This window comes from Hibiscus syriacus, unplaced genomic scaffold (assembly GCF_006381635.1).
Source record: "Hibiscus syriacus cultivar Baekdansim isolate YM2019G1 unplaced genomic scaffold, ASM638163v2 tig00111671_pilon, whole genome shotgun sequence".
Taxonomy (NCBI): domain Eukaryota; kingdom Viridiplantae; phylum Streptophyta; class Magnoliopsida; order Malvales; family Malvaceae; genus Hibiscus; species Hibiscus syriacus.
This window is the reverse complement of record NW_024063152.1, coordinates 1966126-1987823: the sequence shown is the minus strand read 5'-3', so window position 1 is coordinate 1987823 and position 21698 is coordinate 1966126. Positions and strand designations below refer to the sequence as shown.

Below are 21698 nucleotides of genomic sequence, written 5' to 3'. Positions count from 1 at the left end.
TGGATTTGCATTCTTTGTGACCTCGGCATCCAGTTTCGGTACATATTCGGTCTTCTCAACATCTTTATCTGTGACTGCCATGATCATTGGCATGTTTTGACATTCACCACTGATAAACGCTTACAGATATTGTCCAAGGTTTTGTATCTTTAGCTTCATCAGAACTTTCTGTGCTAACTGCACATCGTTTCGTATTTGCTTTCGTCTCTGCAAGTGCTTCAACTTCTTTAGTTGAGCATGTTGCCTTTGAGCACAACTCATTACCATGTTTTCATTGCTATGCTTAGCACAAGTCAATATTTTTCTTATTGTTAATCGATCTTCCGTGTCGACCTTCTGAATGAAATCCCCTGCTTCCACCTCTTCATCTTCCTTTTCCTTGCTAGAATTTCCTTTGAAAACCTTTTCCTTCACTGAAACATCATGTTTTCTTCGATTCCTAGGCCTCTTAAGAAATGGCTTGATAGCATCACGATAAGCCACCACTGATTGCTTCCACCAATGCCAGTACTGTGAAGTAACATCCGATTCGAAAAGCCTTGGCGGTACATACAACACTGCATCTCGAATAGGTCTGCTGTAATTCCTCCAAGCAATATCAGGGTTTCCATTGCATCTAGCAAAGCATCCTGGAAGATCTTGATCCATTCCGAACTGCATCGAAACCCGATGTGGGACATACTGCTCTATGCTGTCTAGTCCAACAAGCTCACTACCCCTCAAACATCTAGCAAACGAATGAATCTGTTCGTCTAAATGAACACGAGAATCAATCAATACATGCTGTTCCTCATCACCATAAAACTTTGGCAAAGACAACCATCAATTGATATAACATACGGCCGCCATAGAAAACTTCCTCCTGCAGACTCCATAGCTAGCTCACATTAGGAACATTCACCTTAAGCCTGTTCCATCTCGATACCCTCGGCTCACCATGCGAGATCGAACTAGGCGTCGGACGCAATGCCGGAAACCTTTCCCAAACCCAAACCTGCACTAACTGAAAGGGTGCATAAATATAAACCAACTCATTACTTTGCGCCACAACGGAACCAGAGAATCGATCCTTCAACAGATTCAAGTCCCTGTATATGCTACATAAAACAGCCGGCGCAAGAGCAACCCGGTTCCCTCTAGCCAAATGAATTGCAATACGAAAAACATGCTTCCTCACACTTGTAGCTGAAGCAGAACTCACAAAAACAAAGTTGGATAACCATAAAGAAAGGAATGCTTCATGCTCAAGCTCATTCCCAGTTCCCATGAAATAGTCCATCCATGCTTTAGACGTGGCAAGCACGCAACCCCCTCTTGCAGCCTCTTTTCGCCCTTTGATTAACCTTTCTTCAACCTCAACAAGTTTACTGTTTAAAGGTCTTAAAACAGATTCACCAAGAACAGAAAACCCCCCACAGATCATAACATCTTCCAATGTTATCGTTGCTTCTCCCCAAGGAAACACGAGAGAATTTGTCCCAAGGCACCATTTTTCAGCAAAACAAAGAACGAGTTCCTTGTGTTGTTTGACATCGTACCTGGAACTCATCACTGCGTCATAAATACCAACATGCTTCCATAAAGCTCGATGCTTGGCGTGCATGTTATGAACCCATGTTTTCCATTTCTGCGTGGAACGTCTCCAGCCTTTGAACGACACTTTCTCGGACAAGTCCTTTAGGCCATGAATGAAGGGCTTGGGGGAGACATGATCATGAGGAAGCTCAGAGATTTTCCCATTGCTTGAAATGGCTGTTGTGGGTTTGAGAAAATGGGCTTTTCTTCTTGTACTGAGTCCACCATTAGCCGAAACCATCAACGCTTCCCTCTCTTCAACAATGGTGTCTAGTGGTGAATCAATCTCCATTGTTGATGTAGAAAATTTCAGGAAAAATCACATCTTTATGTTGCTTTTGATCTACTGGAAAACTCTAGCCGGGAAAAAAAGAGACAATGGCAACTGCAACCTGTCATATTTCTATTTTTCGTAAAGGTGCGCCTTCACCCTGCGGAGAAGGGTTTTTCTTCATGGGGCACAAGATGACAAAAAGGAAGATTGTGCAAAGTATTCGTCCAAACGATTTTTTCCTTAAAATCGAGATTTTAAAAATCACACCATTTTTTAATTATATCTATTTCTTGTGATAAATTTTTAATTAAAAAATAAACGTGATTTAAAAAAATTTCTCGTTTCGAAAAATTTGGGATTTTCATTACTATAGAAAAATACGGTTCGAAAAATCGTTATCAATCTTTGATTAGGGGTGTGATTTGGCACTCAAAAAGTTTTGTTATTTTAAATAAAAATTAATTTTAATTAAAACAACATATTGAGGTATGTGTTACTAGAAAATGTGTTTGGGAGCCGATTACGTGTGGGGAAGGATTAACACCCCACAACGCCTAAATCGGTACATAGTCGATTAATTAATGTCTTTGCAATGACATTTACAAATTCAAATTTTAATATGATTTTTGATCCCATAAAATAACAAAATGTGAATTTTAAAATGAATTATTATATTCAAAAGTACCAAAATAGATTAAATTAAAAGTACCAAGTCTTTTTAGAAAGATAAAGAATATTCGATTATTTAAAAATATCGAGACCAGATCTTAGATAAGTTCTAACAATTTTTTCAAAAAACTTAAATAACGGAACATTTTTTTTCTTTCGTTCCAAATTTTAAGATGACGAACCATCTTTTAAAGTTTCACTGTTGGTATACATTTTAAATTTAAAATCATCAAAAGCGGCTCTCTAATAAATTAAGACAAGTCTCTCGTAACAATTTTAAATTAAAATGTATTACCCTTAATCCAATTATATAATTATAAGTCGAGTTATGTATATGAGGATAACACATATCATACAAAATGATATCATACAAGTTATGCACCACTCTACTCGTTAAATAAATGATATAAAGAATGTAAAAGTAAATACAAGTATACATATAATATAATATAATATAATATAATATAATATAATAAAGATATATTAAAATTGATCATGTTTTGGGTTGATTAAATATAATATGTATTCCAATAATTTTAGAAAAAAAGTATATACTAATCCATACTGCTAGCATATTTAATAATTTAGATAAAATAAGACAGAAACAACACTTACAAAGCACTAGGATAGGGCCAAGCCAACTCCAAACATGGTAAACACGTAGCCAGGACCAAAACCAAGGAGAGAAAATGATGCACAGAACAATCAAATAAAGCAGTAAAAGCCAGAACCTGCTCTCTTTATTTGGATGTAGCGTTCTTGGCGAAAGGTTTCCCTCCCATTTTATTTTCCAACTGGTTACGCAACGCTGACGAATCCTTCTCTCGCTTCAGGACCCAAAACTCGATTCAGCAGCTTTTCATTGTAGCAACTCCTACAGCTAACATGTCACGAACCATGTTTCTTTTCGGATGGTCCTCCTTTGGAAGGCTACTAGCAATCAGACACTTAGGCCTGGTGTTTAGCAAGGCGGCGGCTCTCGGTTTTTTCTGGTTAATTGCTGATAACTTCCCTTTCTCCCCCTCCTCCCCTTTCCATGAATGTTCTCCTTTTATGGGTGCAAGGTAGTGGTGGAGTAGGTAGTTGTTTTTGGTGGGATTTAGTTTATTATTTTTTAATGGATTAGTGGATTTAGGTTGGATTTTGATGGGATTTAGTTTGTTTTTTTATTAGTGGATTTAGGTTGGTTTGCAGGTGGATGATGACGATGGTCGGCTCAGTGGTGGCTCGGTGACTCATCGGTGGATCGACGACGGCTGAAACATTGGCTCGGTGGCGGCTCACGCTCCGGTCGGAAGATGAATAGTCAAACGATTGTTGGCTTCGATTTAGGGTTTCAAAAACCCTAAAGCTATTGGGTTGTCATCCGATGTTGGGCTTGAACCGGGTCGGGTCAGCTTCTGTTGGATCATTTGTAATTGGGCTTGAATGTATACTGGGCCTCGGAGATATTAATATGAGTTGGGCTCTCGGTGAGACCTGCAAAATATGTAAATAATTATTATTAGTAATGATAATAATAATAATAATAATGATATTTTTTTGATCCGGACAAAAATAGGTGTTTACCGTATTAAGCTTCATTATCCATATATATCACTTTTTAAATTATTTATGAAAATAGATATACATAAAATTATTTATTGAATTTGAGAAAATGTTAAATGATTCTTCAAAATCACATATCATTAGATATTATTTTTTAAAATTTTAAATATAATATTTTAATAATAAATATTTTTGAATAATTAAAAATAAAAAACACATATATCATCGTCGTGATCATTTTTTGAAATTTAAAAATTTCAACATTAGTTTAAAAATTTAAAAAGCATGTATGCTTTGTGCTAAGGAAATAGAGAGAGTATTAATTTTGCATTTTGTCGACGTTCAACTGATTTTGGGTGTGTAAATGTTCAGTTTACATGCTATCTTTGCAGTTAAAAGTAATATAACTGTATATGTATTATTTATTTTTTTCTGCAAAACATAAACAAATAAATTAATGAACGTTTCGGGAAAAAATATATTATTTCTTTCATTAAAAAAATTATCTTATTATTTTTTTTTCATTAAAAACATAAACCCTAAACCCCGACCAGCTAACACCATCTCATGCTCGTCTATGCGATAACAACAATAGCTGGAAACCCTGAACCCACTGTAATTGTTGGTTTGAGAATAATACAAAAGAAAATTAACCTTTTATACCCCTTAACATTTGATCCTAGCTCCGTCCATGTCTACATCTTCCGTTTGTAAGCAGATTGAAACTGGAAACCAACATGTAGTAAAACATATGCAACTAAGATAACACAAGTATTGCATTCTACTTATCCGGGGAAGAGAACATCGGAAAAGAACCGGAAACGACGGACCAAAAACCAGCATAGATGTAGCACCTAAAGTTAATGCTAGCTATTTTCACTCACTAGACAAGTAATGTTTCCTTGATATATTCCTAAACCATACAGCAAAATCATAAGCATTTCAAGGAAAGAGAATAAAAAAATGGGCACCTACTGAAGTTGTCGAGTGAGAAAGGCCAATTGCTCCAGCATTCGGAGAGGAGCTTTTGCAGTGAAGTGTTGAGGAATTGCCTGCAATATTCTCATTGCTGCTGAATTCTCCAACTGGCAGAGTGAAACATGGCAATCTTACTGTTTAAAGTACATCAACTACACTGAAAAACAGACCTTAACAAACTCATTGCAGTTTCCAAAAACTTTTTGCTTGTCAAAACAGTACCATTGGTATCGACCAAATTTATTCTCATTCACAAGTCGTTAACTTTACACTATCTTTGAAACATTTCAGATCAAGATTGATTTATCAGATCGTAAAATCAAATCCAGAAATAAGGTGGCAGTGCATAAATCTGCAGAAAAGCCCTTACCGACCATTTCCGTAAGAAGTTGGGTTGCCTTTGAGGTATAGTTGTTTCGTAGAAACCCCCCGGATCATTACATTATAACAGAAGCTATCAGGCAAAAAATCATTTTCTCCCATTCCCCTAAACAACTGATACGCTTCGTCTGGGAATCCTTCTTTACAGAATCCATTAATCATTGTAGAATATGTGTAAACATTCGGCTTTAAACCATTGACAGAGAGTTGATGAAACAATTCCTTTGCAACTTCAATATTCCCAGATTTGCACAAGCCATTGATTAAGATATTACAAAAGACAACATTAAGTTCCAACCTACTATTTTGCATTGCTTGAAAAAGTTCCAACGCATTTTCGAGTTTACCTCTTTTGCATAAACCATCCAACAAAATCCCAAAGGTCAATATATCCGGAACTTGTCTGGAAGCAAGCATCTTTCTCAAAAGTCCATATGCAATTGAAACTCTCCCTAATTGGCACATACCTTGGATAAGAGTGTTGTAAGTGACTGTATTCGGAAATGGTCCTTTTTGAAATATTTCATGAAAGAGTTCCATTGCTTCATCTACCCTTTTAGCTTTGCAATATCCGTTGATCATGGTGTTGTAACTACGTATACTAGGTGCACAACCCTTCTTAATCATTAACTGAAAGACTCTTCTAGCTTCTTCCATTTGGTTTAGCAAGCAGTGGCCGTTTATTAATGCATTATAGGTAACAACATTAGGCTCAATGCCTTTCTTTCTCATCGTATCAACAACATCTTCAGCTTCAAAAATGATCCCTTCCTTGCAATGTGCATCAACCAATATACTATACGTGACAACATCAGGCTCAATGCCTTGCTTTCTCATTATGCCAATGGTATCTACAGCTTCAGAAATCATCTCCTCCTTGCAATATGCATCAAGCAAAACATTATACAAGAAAATATCAAGTGAAATGTTATCATCCACCATTTCATTCAAAAGCCTTGTTGCCTCCTTCTGCTGGCCTAAATCACACATAGCATGAATTAAGCAAGTGTAAGTAACGATATCTGGTCTAATGCCCTTAACCTTCACTTGGGAGAAAAGATCAATGGCCTCATTTAGCAAGCCGTTCTTACAAAGACAGTCAATGACAGTGTTATATGCTATAATATCAGGTTCAAAACCTCTTTCTTCCATCATCCTTAGAAATCTAACAGCTTGTATCCCCGATCTTACACAACCCATCAAGTATTGTATTGTAGACAATCAAATTAGGTTGATACCCTTTTTCAATCATTTCATCAAACAGACTCACTGCCCTAGAAATCTTACTTTGCTTACAAAGTCCATTGATCAAAATGGAAAAGTTTACAACAGTAGGTTCAACACTAACTTCAGCATTTTCCCCAAAACAGAAAACCCAAAATCAATTTTACCTAATTGACAAAAGCAATTACTCAATATGCTCAAAGAATAGAGATCATGAGAAATTCCTAATAATTCCATCCGGCTATACATAGAAACAACAACGGCATAATGCTTCATTCTAGCAATGGCTCCTAATAATTTGTTGAATTCTACAATTGAAGGCTTTGGGTACTTATCAATCATCTTATTAAAAACAGTCAAAGCAGCGCCAACGTTATCAAAGTGACCAAACGTTTTTTGATTTAGCCTCACAGACATGGAATTCTTACTCAAAGCTTTTCTGTGGGTAGCAATGGATTTAAAAGAAGAAGAAGAAAAGGAAGAGCGGAAATTGGAAAGATTCGCTCTGCCATCAACAATTGAAGGAATAAGTAATGAAGAAATAAGCTTACCCATATGTTGAAATCAAGCAAAATTGAAAAGCAAGAGCTGAGCTTGAAATGAAACCAGCAATGGCGGCACTTCGAACTTGGGTAAATGAATTTTGGAAGTTGTTACTGGGTTTTCTTTGAACTTAGTATTTGAACGTTTGGGTAAAGTACATAAATGGTCACTAAAAATGCCTAAATAATTTTTAGTACAAAAATTTTAAACTTTTATGAAAGAAACATTAAACTTTGAATTTTATTATAAAATAAGGATCACACCATTAATTTTGTAGAATTTGTTCGATCGTTAAGCTTATTCCTAAAAATATCATAGTGTCCATATAATAGAATGATTAGAATCTATAAAGTGACGTCGGTGGTTAAAAGTAAATGTTATTCTCGTAAAGATCTTGGATTCAAGTAGTTACGTCTGTATAGTGTGTGTTATCAATGATTAAGAAAAATCTTGAACAAATACTCTCTTATAATTATGTCAAATTACGACTAAAAATGTTTCAAGTCCAAGTTTTTTCGAGCTATAGTCTAGCTTTAATTTTTTTTATTTTGAGTCGAGTTTGAAAATTTTAAGCTCGTAAGCTTTCAAGTCGAATAGAGCTTCAATTTTTTATTTTGAGTTGAACTTTACGATTTTAAACTTGTGAACTTTCAAATCAAATCGAACTCTTTTTTTAATTTTTTAATTCAAGTTGAGCTCAATAATACTCAAATTCGACTCGAATAATTTACTATCCCTACTTTTATTACTTGATAATCAATAATAGGTATATCCTTCTATTAATACAAGTCAACAACTCACACTTATATATAGTTCATCGTATATTTTGCCCATGCTTCCTATTAGGGCTGTAGTTGAAACTTAATTTCTCTTCTCTTCCAGCCCTAATAATTAAGTTATTATAGATTTATTATATTAATTTTATACTAATAGTAAGTTTCTAATTAAACATTGAATTAATCGAATATAAATTAAAGATGTGAATTAGATGTTTTTTAACCTGACTCTAGTTTATTATAACAGATTTTATTTAAAAAAGTAATGTTCAGGTCGAATTTAATTGGGTTGGGATATTAAATTATGAGTTCCGATTAGATTAGATTTGGATTTAGAGTTAAAAATATCTTAACTGGCTTAATCCAAAAAATAGCATAATTATACATTACATATTTAGGGGATAATTACAACAATATTTCTATATATATTATTATTTTTAATTAGATCCTATTTTATCGAAAAAAATTAAGAATTATATATATATATATATGTCGGGTTGGATGTAAGTTTTATTTCAAAAGAAAAATTGGATTTCATGTTAGATGAAGTCACCCTAAACACGAGTCAAAACAAGTTTCAGACGAAGTATTTTTATCGGATCGAGTTAGATTGACCAAAAATCCGACTCATACTCATCTCTAATATCAACTAAAAATATATTATTATTATAGGGTGAAAAATATTTCACCGATCTAGTTCAAAAAAATATAATTACACTTTATATATTTGAGGATAATAATAATTTCTATCTCTATATTATTATTTTTAATTATATCTCTATTTTATCAAATAAAATTAAGAAATATATATATATATAAGATCAGATGTGAGTTTTATTTCAAAAGACAAGTCAGTTTTCGAGTTAGGTGAAACCACCCTAAATCCGAGTCAGAACAAGTTTAAGATGAAAGATGTATTTTTATCTACTCAAATCTGATTAACTAAAAACCTGACTCGTACCCATCTCTAATATCAACTAAAAGTATAGTTAAAAATTTCATTTATAGAGGGCATAAAAAATCATTTATAAAATAATAATATAAAGAAATAAATAAAAAATTATAATAGAACCCCATAATTTCATTTAAAAACTATAAATTTATCAAAATTTCCCAAAATTATAAAAATATTGCGCAGATATATTTTAATTCTCCCATATAAAATTAATAAATCTACAACGTCTCCCTAAACCCACCATTAATAAAGTAATAAACCTATTCATTAGGCTAATATTATATGTTAGGATTCTAACAATATTATTTAATAATTAAAATATAATATGATAAACATGGGATGCATTAACGGTCTACAGAAGTCTTTGAGTCGTTGGCGCTCCCGTGACACGTTGATCGTATAAAATTTGTTCATTTCTAATTTTAGTCCTCAACTGTGATCAAACTTAATATTTAACTCTTATATTGTTAATTTGACATGATTTAATCAATTACTTTTATAATATTATTAACTGATATAAATAGAATATTTCTTCGAAATAGGGACGACAACTGATCCGATCGGGTCAGATTTTTAGCCGTCTTGAACTTGATTTGAAAATTGAAGTCCTTTACTCGCACCTGACTTAATTTAGGTTAAGGAGGGCCCTCACCCGACCTGATGTTTTAGGTTGAAATCAACACCCGATCTGATTCGATCTAACCCGACCTGACTTATGTATAATTTATTTGTATTAGATAAAATAAATATATATAGAAAATAGAAAATGTTATTATTATAATTATCTCTAAATATATAAAAGATAATTATAATATTATATTTGATAGGGTATAATCAATTTATTCACCCTAAATTTGAATCCGATCCGACTACATCCTAAAAGAACTTGACCCAAATTCAAAATTTTAAAATAAAGAAACGATTCGATTATATTGAACTAAATATAAATTGGGAATATAGTAAAGGGACTAAAATCATAATTTAATCTATAAAAAATTTGTATTTCTGACAACACGCGCTCCCTCTCTCTCTCTCTCTCTCAGCTCAGCTCCTCTCTTTAATGTTTCCACTCACTATTTACAGTCCACTAAATTTACAAATTATTATTGTTTTTGCTTTGGGTTGTTTCCATTTTCTAGATAAAGTTGAAGGAAATTCCGGGTTTTGTTTTGGAATGTTGATGAAAGAGGTAGTTTGGTCGTGATGACGGGGAAAGCGAGTTTACAAGCGACACTTTCGGGGTGGTATCCACCGGATGTTAATCTCAAGCCGACGAAGAACCGAAGGACACGTAATACGAGGTGCAGGCCGCCGAAAACGCCGTTGTTGAAATGGGAGATGGAGAAGAACGACGGCGGAGTTGAGGAGGAGCTCGAGGATGAAGAGGTTGGAGATCGGAGACGGCGGAGGAAAGGAGCTTCGACGGTTTCTGCGAGGAAGCTTGCAGCTGGATTGTGGAGGTCGCAGTCGCCGGGTACGGTGACGCCTGGTGATGGAGAGAGGAGGAGGGATCAGATAGGGGTCAAGGTTAGATTTTTAACGTGTTTTTGCTGCTCCAAGATCTATGCTTTTCTTTTTCTTTCGATGTTTGTAGCCTTCTGGTATAGTAATGAGAACAATGTGATGCGATCAAAAGTATGTTTACAATCCATAATTACATTTGCTGATATTTACAATCCATCATTGCTCAATTTTTTTTTACTTTTTGATGTTTACAATGCCTTGGATTATGCTTGAATGTAAAGGAAAATGAAGCTTTCATTACTTGCTAATGTAATTTATTGATATGATTCACTATCCGAAGGTCGGTTTCTTGATGGTTTATCATGTTTGAAGTTTGTCATCATCGAATGCTGCGATAATCCTTTAATTCTCCGATTATTATCCGATTTTCAGAGCAGTGTTTCATTGATTAGTTGTAATTTGGTTTGTGTATAAACATATTGAGTTCATCATGTTTAATTTCTTGCAGGCCGGTATCGATTTCATCGGTTCCCCATTAGTTCATCATCATGAGGACAGAATTCATGGTTCAAATGCAAAGGATCCGTTGCCGAGCCCTGCTTCTGTCTCTGGCACAAAGAATGGTCTCCTGCACAAGGCATGCCCGCTTCTTCGAGCTCCTTAGTCGAATCTTGAACTTTTAATGGACTAATCAATATGTAAAACATTGAGTTTGAATCGCATAGGCTCCGTTTCTGTTGCTACTTTATCGATTTCTTTACTTTCCCGACCGTTTAAGTTTTTTTTGTACCCTTCTGATCTTATCTGCTTCTTTTTCCCTTTTAAGATTGAGCCTTCGATCCGATATTCGAACTCTGCAATGGAGGGAGCAACAAAGTGGGATCCGGTCTGCTTAAAATCAACAGACGGGGAGATGGAAATTTACAGCCAAATGAAGCATATTGACCAACAAGCAAGTGCAGAATCAGTTGTTTCTGCCCTTGAGGCTGAACTAGAACAGGCTCAAGCTCGAATTGAGGAGCTTGAGAGGGAGCACCAGTCCTCAAAGAAGAAACTTGAGCACTTCTTGAGGAAAGTTAGCGAGGAAAGGGCAGAGTGGCGGAGCAAAGAGCACGAGAAAATACGTGCATTCATCGATGATGTCAAAGCTGACTTGAATCGAGAAAAGAAGAATCGCCGGAGGATGGAAATTGTCAATTCGAAATTGGTGAACGAGCTGGCTGCTGCAAAGTTATCAGCCAAGCAATATATGCAGAGCTATGAAAAGGAAAGAAAGGCCAGAGAACTGGTCGAAGAAGTATGTGATGAGCTTGCCAAGGAAATTGCAAAAGACAAGGCTGAAGTGGAAGCATTAAAGAGAGATTCCGTGATGCTTCGAGAGGAAGTCGATGAGGAAAGAAAGATGCTGCAGATGGTCGGGAACTGGCGCGAAGATTGTGCTCAGATGAAACTCATTGATGCAAAGATAGCCCTCGAGACGAGGTACTCGCAAATGAACAAACTTGTAGCAGATTTGGAGACTTTTCTCAGGTCAAGGACCGGAACTCTGGATCCGAAAGACATGAGGGAAGCAGAATCACTTAGACAGGCTGCGGTCTCAGTTAATGCCCCAAACCTGGATGACATTTTAGCTGTTTTTGAAGATGAAGCTTTACCTGAAGCCAGTGAAACGGAAATTGAGTCCTGTGTTGCATATAGTTCTGCCAGCTACGCCTCAAAAGTTCACACGGCGAGTCCCGAAATAAGTATGACAAGAAAAGGCGGCTTTCTGAGACATTCAAGTGCTAATGTTGAGAAAGAAGATGAGAGTGGATGGGAAACTGTCAGCCATCTTGAGTACCCGAGCTCGAGTTGTTCACCAGGAGGGAATGCTGCATCTGTAAATAAGACTAATTGGCACAACTATTTCTCAAGTACTGAAACTGAAGGGGGACTATGTTCTTTGCCTGATGGACAGTTGAAGAAGGTTTCTTCCATGGCAAGGCTTTGGAGATCATGCCAAAAGAAAGTAGAAAAATACAAAACAATCTCTGTAGAAGGAACAAACGGCAGGCTTTCGAATGGAAGGAAGTTAAATTGGGGCATTATGTCCCCGGATCAAGAGTCCATTAACGGCGGTTTCAGTCCCTCAGAAATGGTGGGACGGTGGAGCTCACCTGACTCCACTCATCCACACATAACAAAAACGTGCAGCGGATCGTCTGGCGGTACACAGACAAGTAGTTTGAAGGCAAAGCTTTTGGAGGCGAGAACCGAAACTCAGAAGGTCCAATTACGACATGTTCTTAAACAGGAGATTTAGAAGTAGATGGTGATTTGAACAGGTTAGCTTCTGCCATTTGTACTGTATCCCAAGGATCCGAGGGTATCAAGGAATACAAGTTCAAGGTAACTGAATTAAGAACATTTATCATTTGTAATGCTTTGTTTTTCCTTTCTGTAATTCTGTTCATAAGAGATGTTTCTTTGGATTTCTTATGGATAAAAAACAAGAATCATAACATTGTTCTCTGATAGATTGGGTTACTATCTGCAGCCAACCAAGAATGGTACATGCTCATAGTGTAATCTAAAAATGTCAGTGTCAGGTTATTTTCATTTGATGTAGTGTAAATTTTTTTTAATGATATCATGAAGCAAATGTTGAACATAGATTTTATTCTATTGAAAATGAAAGTTCATGGTAACTTAGCCTATAACATGATTATGTTGACTAGCTAGTTTAGCTAAATCAGAAGCATTAAGCACAGATATTAATACATGTATACCTTAACAAGATTATATATGAACCAACCGAATAGGAAACCAGAGATATCTCCGAATCGATCTTCAATCCACTTTTAACAACATCGAAACTAGATCAATGTTGTAGACATTGACACAGTTTCGAGTAGGAAAGGGCATGGTGGATTAGGAACTTGTACAGCACCTTCAAGCATCATTGTAACAGTCTTCATGGAAGGCCTTAACATTGGCTCTTCTTGAACACACCAGATCGCCACTTTCAACAACATCTCCAATTTTGCAACATCAACCGTAGCTTCTTCATCGTTTTCGACCAGTTTTTCAATCATCCCTGCACTGTAACATTGGAAGGCCCATTCTGTTAATATTGCCGCTTCTTCCATTTCTACTTCAACACATCTTCTGCAACATATGATTTCCAACAACACCACCCCGAAGCTGTAAACATCGACCTTAACCGAAACTGGGGTGTTTCTGAACCATTCGGGTGCTACATAGCCTTTTGTCCCTCTTATGCCTGTCTGCGTTTGTGTCTTGTTGTTCATTAGAAGCTTTGCCAACCCGAAATCGGATATTTTCGCGGTGAGCGACTCGTCCAACAGTATATTCTGTGGCTTTATGTCACAATGGATAATCTGTTTACTGCATTCTTCATGCAAGTATGTTAGTCCCTTTGCAATCCCTGATGCAATTTGCAATCTTTGTTGCCAACTAGGCCTTAGGACTCCGAAAAGGAAGCTTGACAACGAACCATTTTCCATGAACTCGTACACCAGAAGTCTATGTTCACCTTCATCACAGTAGCCAACTAGTCTCACCAAGTTCTTGTGGTGAGTTTGGCCGATGACCTTCACTTCGGTTTTGAATTCCCTTTCACTATCTTGGGCAAAATTTTCTAGTTTCTTGACTGCAACACGATCTCCATAACCGAATGGCAATTCTCCTTTATAAACCGTGCCGAAAGCACCCCTTCCTAGTTCTTCTTTGAATCCATTCGTGGCATGCTCGAGATCTTTGTATTCGAAAAACTGCACATTAGTCTCTAAGTTTCTTCTACTACGAACACCGGTTAAGTCATGAAGTCTTCTTCGGAATAAGCAGAAGAAGATCAGAGCAATTGCAGCTAGAGAAAAGAAGTTGAAAAATGCAGAGGTGCCTAGGAGAACCCCAAGGATCAAAATTATTTGATTTCGATTTTCATCTCTTTGATTCGGCCTGGCTGGTTTTGTCCTCGAGGCGTCCGACTTAAGTACCTTAAATAGAGCTGTCCTATCAACGCGATCTCTGTCAAACAACCCATTTGAAAGTGGCAGTTTCTTTTTCCAACAAGTTCCACTGCCATCTTCACTTAAAGTTGGATCCTGCAAAATGGCAACTGCACAAGAACAGTCAAGGAGGCAAGATTGCCTACATTCCAACTCGGTTGCAGGCTGCAAAACTCCATAGTCACCGAAAGGAAAATCGGCAAACGACATTGACTTGAACTCGAACCGATCTTCCCCAATGGTGGATCCATCAGGGTTGCAATCTGCAGGGTAGTTTGCATAATCTTGTTTGCAGCCTGCATATTGATTGCTGTCATCCAAGAAAGAAAATCCAGGGGGACATGTACAATTAGGCCTCCCATTGGCATTGATAGGTTCACAAATGCTGTTATAACCGCAAGGGTTCGTTCCAAATGTATCCCGACCGGAATTGGTCCTTCTCTCGACAAAGCGACGACATATGTTCCTCGGCGTAAACCACAAAGCAGACCAGCTTCCACCACCACCACCGGGGTTCCTTGGATAATAATATAGAGTGAAAACTCCATAAAAGTCAAGCGTCGCCCTGTAGTAGTACAACTCTGGTTTGGGAACAGCATTTACTGGTGCAACCTCGACTAGACTTCCATTTGAATTCGAGATCTGGATATGCCCTGACTTGTTGAACACAAACCGAGAACCATTTCCCAAAACAGCGTAATCTTCATAAGGCTTTCTAGTGAACACATCTAGTTGATTAAGAACAAAAGATCCATCACTAAAACGAAGTTGATATTTCCCCTTACCTGAACTTGTTTCAGACAAAGTTGATAAAAGATATCCATCGACACCAAGTTCTTGTCCCGGTAAGACGGTGTCGGTCGGATATTTGAAGCTTTCCCATATGTTGGTCGAGTTTCTGCTTACAATCACAAAGTTCCCTGTGTCGAGCATGGCTGCATGAGACACTGGAGCATCACCAGTAATGCCCGGAGACCTCCACAACTCTTTGCCAGTAGGGTCTGTAAGCACAAGACGACCAGTCGGAAGGAGCTCAACCTTCGATTCTCTATCGATTGCCGGGTTATCAGCAAACCAGACAATGGTTCTTTCGGGTATCTTAGCATACCAGACAATGGTTCTTTCGGGTATCTTAGCATACCAGATTGCAAGAAGAAACTTATCTTTTTCACCAGAAATGGAATGAAACCCGAAGGCAAAATCACCTGATGGTGATTGCCATGCACCGTTTTTGTCATTTGCAGAAAGAGAATCACCAACACTTACATTTCCTTGAGCCTCAACTTTTGCAAGAACCCAAAGGATGGTTGTGAAGAAAATCAACAGCATATGTGTATGAAAAGGTGCAGAGATAAACATTGAAACAAAATAAAAAAAACTACGAAACTATGGGTATGAAAAAGTGCAGAAATAATCGGCAAATGCTTTGACGTGTCTAAAATCTTGCATTGTTTGTCAAATGAGGTTTACAGATGTAATTGATGATTGGAAGATGCTTGGAAATTGTCGAAGTCATCAGGAATTTGTATTTTCTTGAAGATTGAATGTTGGAAACGCAAAGCAAGCTTGAACATGACTTGAGTTGTTACTTTCTTTGAAACTTCAAAGTACTTAATGTTATTCTAATGACTAAGATACATGTTCATGTAAATTTATTTAATCAATGGTCATATCTAGGATTGGAACGATCACAAGTTCTAGGATTGAAAACATTTAAAAGTTTAGGGATCAATTTAGAATGTGAGTTGAAATGTTCAAAAATTTAACAATCAATTTAGAATGAAATTTATAGTATGAAGTTTGGTGCAATTAACTCTATGAATCTATTCATTTTATATTTAATAAATTATTTTTTAATTTATTTTAAATATTATTAGATTATGTTTTAATTTATATTTTAATCTAAATCATTTTATTTTAAATTTAACTATATATTAGTTTTTTAATATATTTCATATTTGTTGTAACTCATCTTTGTTTTTTTTATTCTTATTTTAACTTAAAATACAAGATATAAATCATATATTATCAATTAGAAATCATCTAATAACTCATCAAGTGACATTATTGATGGAAATGAATGTAATCCTCACTTGAGGTCCTGGTTTGAATAACTACGTTTGTAAGGTGTGAGTGTTGTCAATTGGTAAAAAAAATTATAAACAGACATTACCTTGTAATCATCCCAAACTATTAAAAAAACCACGACCTAACGAAATAAAGGGGGCATATTTTATTATGAAACTAAATTATGATTACGGATCTAAAAGAATTAAAACTTTGAAATAATATTATATATGTTATGTATATATTAAATAGAACTCCGAACGAAAATGAGTGACTACAGATACTTTTATTTCAATTCTTTTAAATTACTAAAATACTGATACTTTTATACATATACTTATAAAGGTATCGATACATGTCTACTTTTAACCGATTTTCTTCACTTTCTTATATAGTACTATATATATCAATACTTTTATGCATGGTATCGATACCTACTGATAAGCAAAGTTTGTCGATTGTCAAAATTTTTATTATTTCTTCATGTTTTTTATATACAACATTATTGTTAGTCAACATTTCCTGTCACACCATTTCTTAATCGTATATTAATCTACCTTTCTTTAGACACGACTCCCGTTATACCCATTGTTGTAATGCCTCTAAAAAGTCTTCCGAGAGAGGTTTCTGTAAGAGCTCCGTCATAGAGTTCTTCGTAGTAGCTTCATAGAATGACTCGTCCGACCTATGCTTGTGTACCCACTGTAACACCTCAACCCGTATCCAACCCGAATACGAGTCTGGGGTGTCATATTGACTTTTTAAACTTTGACTCTTGACAAAATTCAAAGAAAATTTAAAACTTTCATTAAAATAAAAACTGTTTATTTACATAAATTGACCAAAATATCCAAAATCGATCAGAGCATATTCAGCTCAATCAATTAGTACATGCCAACTATGTTCAGATTAACCAAACACATTTAAATCATTTATTTTCTGATCTGAAACTTTGTAAGGAAAATGCTGACCTGTCTTGCTCCTCTTAGCTTCTCACTTTGCTTTCCAGAACCTACGTGTGAAACACTCACACGCTAAGTCTATGACTTAGTGAGGCATTAAACACATTAAAGTAACTTTAACTACTTAATCATGCATGAACATATCATATCATGCTATCATACAAAATAATATAGCATTTCATGTAATCAAATGTACACATATACACATTCATCATATCAATCATTTAATACAATTCATATCACAAAAGCATATACTTTACATGTAATATATATGTTTATTATTATCTCTTTGTTAGCCCATGTACATCTGTGAGAACTGTAGATATGTGAGTCTATTGAGGTTGTGCACTATGCTGTCACCACAGCTCGTATGGGGTCCAACTAGGGGCTATGAATTTTGTCCCGAAGGACCTATGTACTGTATATGTCCCGAAGGACCACTCCTTAAGAACCATATACATATTTCAATGGATCATATATATGTCTCATAAGACCCTGTAAATATTCCAAAGAATACATATATGTCTCGAAGGACCACGTAGAACCCTCGACTCTTGGCATGCCAACTATACCTCTAGCTCTCTTTACACATAACATGGGCATTAGCAATCTATCATGTCACATATTCACTTATACACTTTCATATCACGTCATATAAGCTCATAGCTTCTTTCACATATGCATGTAGTCACATAGCTTCTTTTCATATTCTCATAAGATTACATAGCTTATATCTTATACTTTGTTTTCTCATGTTCACATATATCCTGTCATATGGCTCATATATATATATATACATCACATAGCACATACTTCTCATATCATTACATTCAAAAGCATGTTAACAAATATAATTATGCATACATACAATTTATGTCATGCATATACGTATAATCATGTATTCATGCATTCAACATAGGAAATAGACTTGTCACAAGTCTTGTTTCCATTTAGCACCATAAACGAATTAATATGCACTCACCTGAGCCTCACTAAGTTCCAATCCACTTTTATGATTTTCATTTCTTTCGATCGAATCTTAACTTGATGATCGTTCCGAAACTTGTTCGTGTTCGATATCTACATAATCACATATTGATACATATCAGTATCCAATTGATATACTCTAATCTATCATTTCTTAGACTAAAAAAAATGTCTATTTCAATTTCCCCTTGAAGTGCATCGATGCATTCTACAGTGCATCGATGCATTCTTTAACATGTGCATCGATGCACTACCCATGCATCGATACACAAATTACCTTTGATGTTTTCATTTTAAGGGGATGCATCGATGCACTCCTTATGCATCGATGCACTAATTGCATTCGATGTTTCTTCTTTAAAGAGTGCATCGATGCACATTGAATATGCATCGATACACCTTGCCCAGAATTTGCATTTTAGCACGAAAATCATCAACTCTTCCCTTATTTCTTCTATTTTAAGCCTCTAATATGTCATGAAACTCAACTACTATTACTTAAACCAACTTATATCCATGTAAATCATCTTTAACCTCAAAATCTTATCTTCCTTATGAAATTCAAGAATCATACTCAATTTCTAACATGTTCCAAATTCCATTCAATTGCTTTTAACTTCTTAATTAGACCATTGACAAGTCAAATCCAGCTTTAGAACTTCAAAAAACTTTCTATAACAAAAGTCCATTTCTATACCCTTCATATAATTTCCTTTTTAATTCTCTATTCTTGATGTTTAAAGCTTATATAAGTTTTCCTTAACCTTATATAATACTCAAAGAATCAAAATCAACTTATAAATCCAAGAATTAAACAGCTGAAATTAAACTCACATTTGCTCAGCACGTTGGAGAAGAAGAAAGCAAGAAGAAGAATAGTTTTCCAGATACTCCTTCCCCTCCCACGTGTTTATCTCTTCTTAAAGAGAGAAATAAAAATATTTTTTATGACAAATGACTACTATGTCCTTAATTCCTTTAATAATTACTAACAATTTTCTGGAAATATTCCTAAATAAATCATTGAACTATTTCATTCTTCTACTTTAGTCATTAAATTCTGAAACTTTACAATCTGATCACTAATCCGGTATTGAAGATATTACACCTACTTTCATGACATGACGTGGATGTGATCATAGTTGCCAACGTAAATCTCAATCACAGAATCATATCGCTTGGAGCAAGTAGACATTCAGATGCCATGATGTTCTGGTCTACATAGCTCAATCTTATCACCTTATTCCTTTATCTAATTCGTCTATTTGTTCCTGGTATTTCGGGATGACACGTAAACAAGATATAAAAGAAAAGAGACGACGATAATAAGAGACAAACAATATCCTTTCAACATGTGATATGAACGACTCTTTATTTACACCAATTGAAACGAACCGTCGTGAATTGCCGACTCCAATATTTACTCTCATTAAAAATATATTTTCTTCGGCTGATAAATTTTAAGAAAAAAATTTTTGTTAACAATTTAAAAGATTATAATTTTATTGATAGTTGATGGAGTAATATTGCTTCAAGAAAATAAAATAATATTTTCATGATTCATGAAGTTAAAAGTAAAGTTTGATTTTGTAGGAATTATTTTATATTTGAAATTTTAAATGCAACAAATCAACTTTTTTTAATTCAAAAGGCCAAAATAATAATAAATTAATAAACAAAACTTTAGGTCAAATTATTATTGGAACATTTGATAGACTCGAGACAGATGGGCATTAGGACTAATGATGAGCCATAATGGATGGTAGTTATACCAATTCCTTTTAGAGGGTGTTTGGACGGGTATGTGAGATTATTTGAGGAATATTTTTTTTCGGAACGTGATTCTTTTTTTTGGATTGCAATGATTCTCAACTTCGGTAATAAGACATTTTTAATATTGATATTTTGAGGCTTATTATTGGGAATGTGATTTCCTTACTCACTTGGGTATTTATCATTTCCTAGCATTTTGGACTTAAATGATATTATAATAATTTATTTTTCAAAATTATCATTCTTCTGTTGTTGAATAAAAAAAATTGTACGAAGGTTAAATTGTAAATTTATCCTTAAACTATTTTAAATTTACAAAAAAAATCTATAATTAAAATTTTATATAAAATTCAGGGGTTAAAATAAAATTAAACCATTTCTTTAAACCTATTTATCTTTTAAATTTTGTAAATAAAATTATAAAAAAAATATGAATTTAAAATTTTTAAAAAATATATAAAAATTAATTATAGTAAAATTATATATTTTCACTGATGTTACATTCAAATATTTTTATTTGAATATTTAGAATTCAACTTGTTAAAAAAACAAATATATAATAATGATAATTTGGTAAAATATATATTTAAATAATCTTTTATTTCTTTAAACAAACACTGTAATCTTACATACCTGCTAAACGAACCAAACACAACAATGTAATATTCCCAATAATGTGTTAGGTAATGTTACATTCTAATAATTCTATTCTTGGAAGTAATGTTATATTTTATAAAACAAACTCACCCTTAAAGTTAATTAAAAATAATGTTATTAATATATCAAATAAAAACAATAATGTTATTAGACGACAAACATACTTTTTAAATCCAGTCAACTAAAACTTAATTGATTATTTATATTTATTTTTAATTATATTAAATTTTACATTGTATCTTGATTCATTTTTCCATATCATACGATTGAATGCCAAAATGGTGGGATAATATATTCAATAGATCAAGATTAAAACCTTTGGGGTTGTTTGATAAAATAAAATGATTAAACGCTCAATGATTTAATGATCTGAATGATTTAAAGACTCTGTATGAATTGGCTCTGAATGTGACATGCTGTTTGATAATGATTATAAATGTACAATCTGAATTATGAATATTTTCATTTTTACATTTTTAATGATTTATTATATTATAAGATATGATTGTTTAATAAGATAACATGTGAAAAATAGGTATTATGGTAAAATACCGGATGTTTAATGATTCAGAATATACTTTAATACTGAATCATTCAGCAGTATTTTATTGTTTCATTCAACATAGTCTTCATTCAGAGGTGAGAATCAAACACGCTGAATATTGAACGGTTCAACATTCAACGCTGAATAATTATATTCAACAATAAACAAACGCCCCTTTATCACCTACCACCTTTTCCTTTAATATCAAATTATTACTTTTTGAATAAAATAATATTATATTAAATATGATAATTAATAACTTTTTACTTTTTTATATGATTAATATTACATATAATTACTTTAAATATGCA

General features: G+C 34.4%; 3 protein-coding genes and 1 pseudogene across 3 annotated transcripts; 1 reads left to right on the top strand and 3 right to left on the bottom strand.

Moving 5' to 3' along the window:
- Positions 1–120: 120 nt before the first annotated feature.
- On the bottom strand, positions 121–1867 carry LOC120167362. Its single transcript, XM_039176401.1, has 2 exons — positions 887–1867; positions 121–804 (listed from the first exon to the last, which is right to left on the bottom strand). Exons 1-2 carry the CDS (start codon positions 1865–1867, stop codon positions 121–123), a joined length of 1665 nt encoding a protein of 554 aa, XP_039032332.1.
- A 3059-nt stretch (positions 1868–4926) lies between these two features.
- LOC120167194 lies at positions 4927–7284 on the bottom strand (annotated as a pseudogene).
- A 2688-nt stretch (positions 7285–9972) lies between these two features.
- On the top strand, positions 9973–12930 carry LOC120167188. The gene is made up of 3 exons (XM_039176279.1): positions 9973–10450; positions 10896–11024; positions 11214–12930. The coding sequence occupies exons 1-3, from the start codon at positions 10127–10129 to the stop codon at positions 12687–12689; spliced, it is 1929 nt and encodes a 642-aa protein (XP_039032210.1). The 5' UTR covers positions 9973–10126; the 3' UTR covers positions 12690–12930.
- Positions 12931–13127: 197 nt separating this feature from the next.
- LOC120167187 (G-type lectin S-receptor-like serine/threonine-protein kinase LECRK4) lies at positions 13128–15810 on the bottom strand. Its single transcript, XM_039176278.1, has one exon. It carries the CDS (start codon positions 15754–15756, stop codon positions 13243–13245), a length of 2514 nt encoding a protein of 837 aa, XP_039032209.1. The 5' UTR covers positions 15757–15810; the 3' UTR covers positions 13128–13242.
- Between the last annotated feature and the right edge of the window lie 5888 nt (positions 15811–21698).

Coding starts and splice junctions, on each gene's coding strand:
- LOC120167362 (XM_039176401.1), bottom strand. CDS start 1,867: ATGGAGATTGATTCACCACTAGACACCATTGTTGAAGAGAGGGAAGCG. Junction 805..886: donor TTAAGGTGAATGTTCCTAAT/GTGAGCTAGCTA, acceptor TCTTTGCCAAAG/TTTTATGGTGATGAGGAACA.
- LOC120167188 (XM_039176279.1), top strand. CDS start 10,127: ATGACGGGGAAAGCGAGTTTACAAGCGACACTTTCGGGGTGGTATCCA. Junction 10,451..10,895: donor GGGATCAGATAGGGGTCAAG/GTTAGATTTTTA, acceptor AATTTCTTGCAG/GCCGGTATCGATTTCATCGG. Junction 11,025..11,213: donor AGAATGGTCTCCTGCACAAG/GCATGCCCGCTT, acceptor TTCCCTTTTAAG/ATTGAGCCTTCGATCCGATA.
- LOC120167187 (XM_039176278.1), bottom strand. CDS start 15,756: ATGTTTATCTCTGCACCTTTTCATACACATATGCTGTTGATTTTCTTC.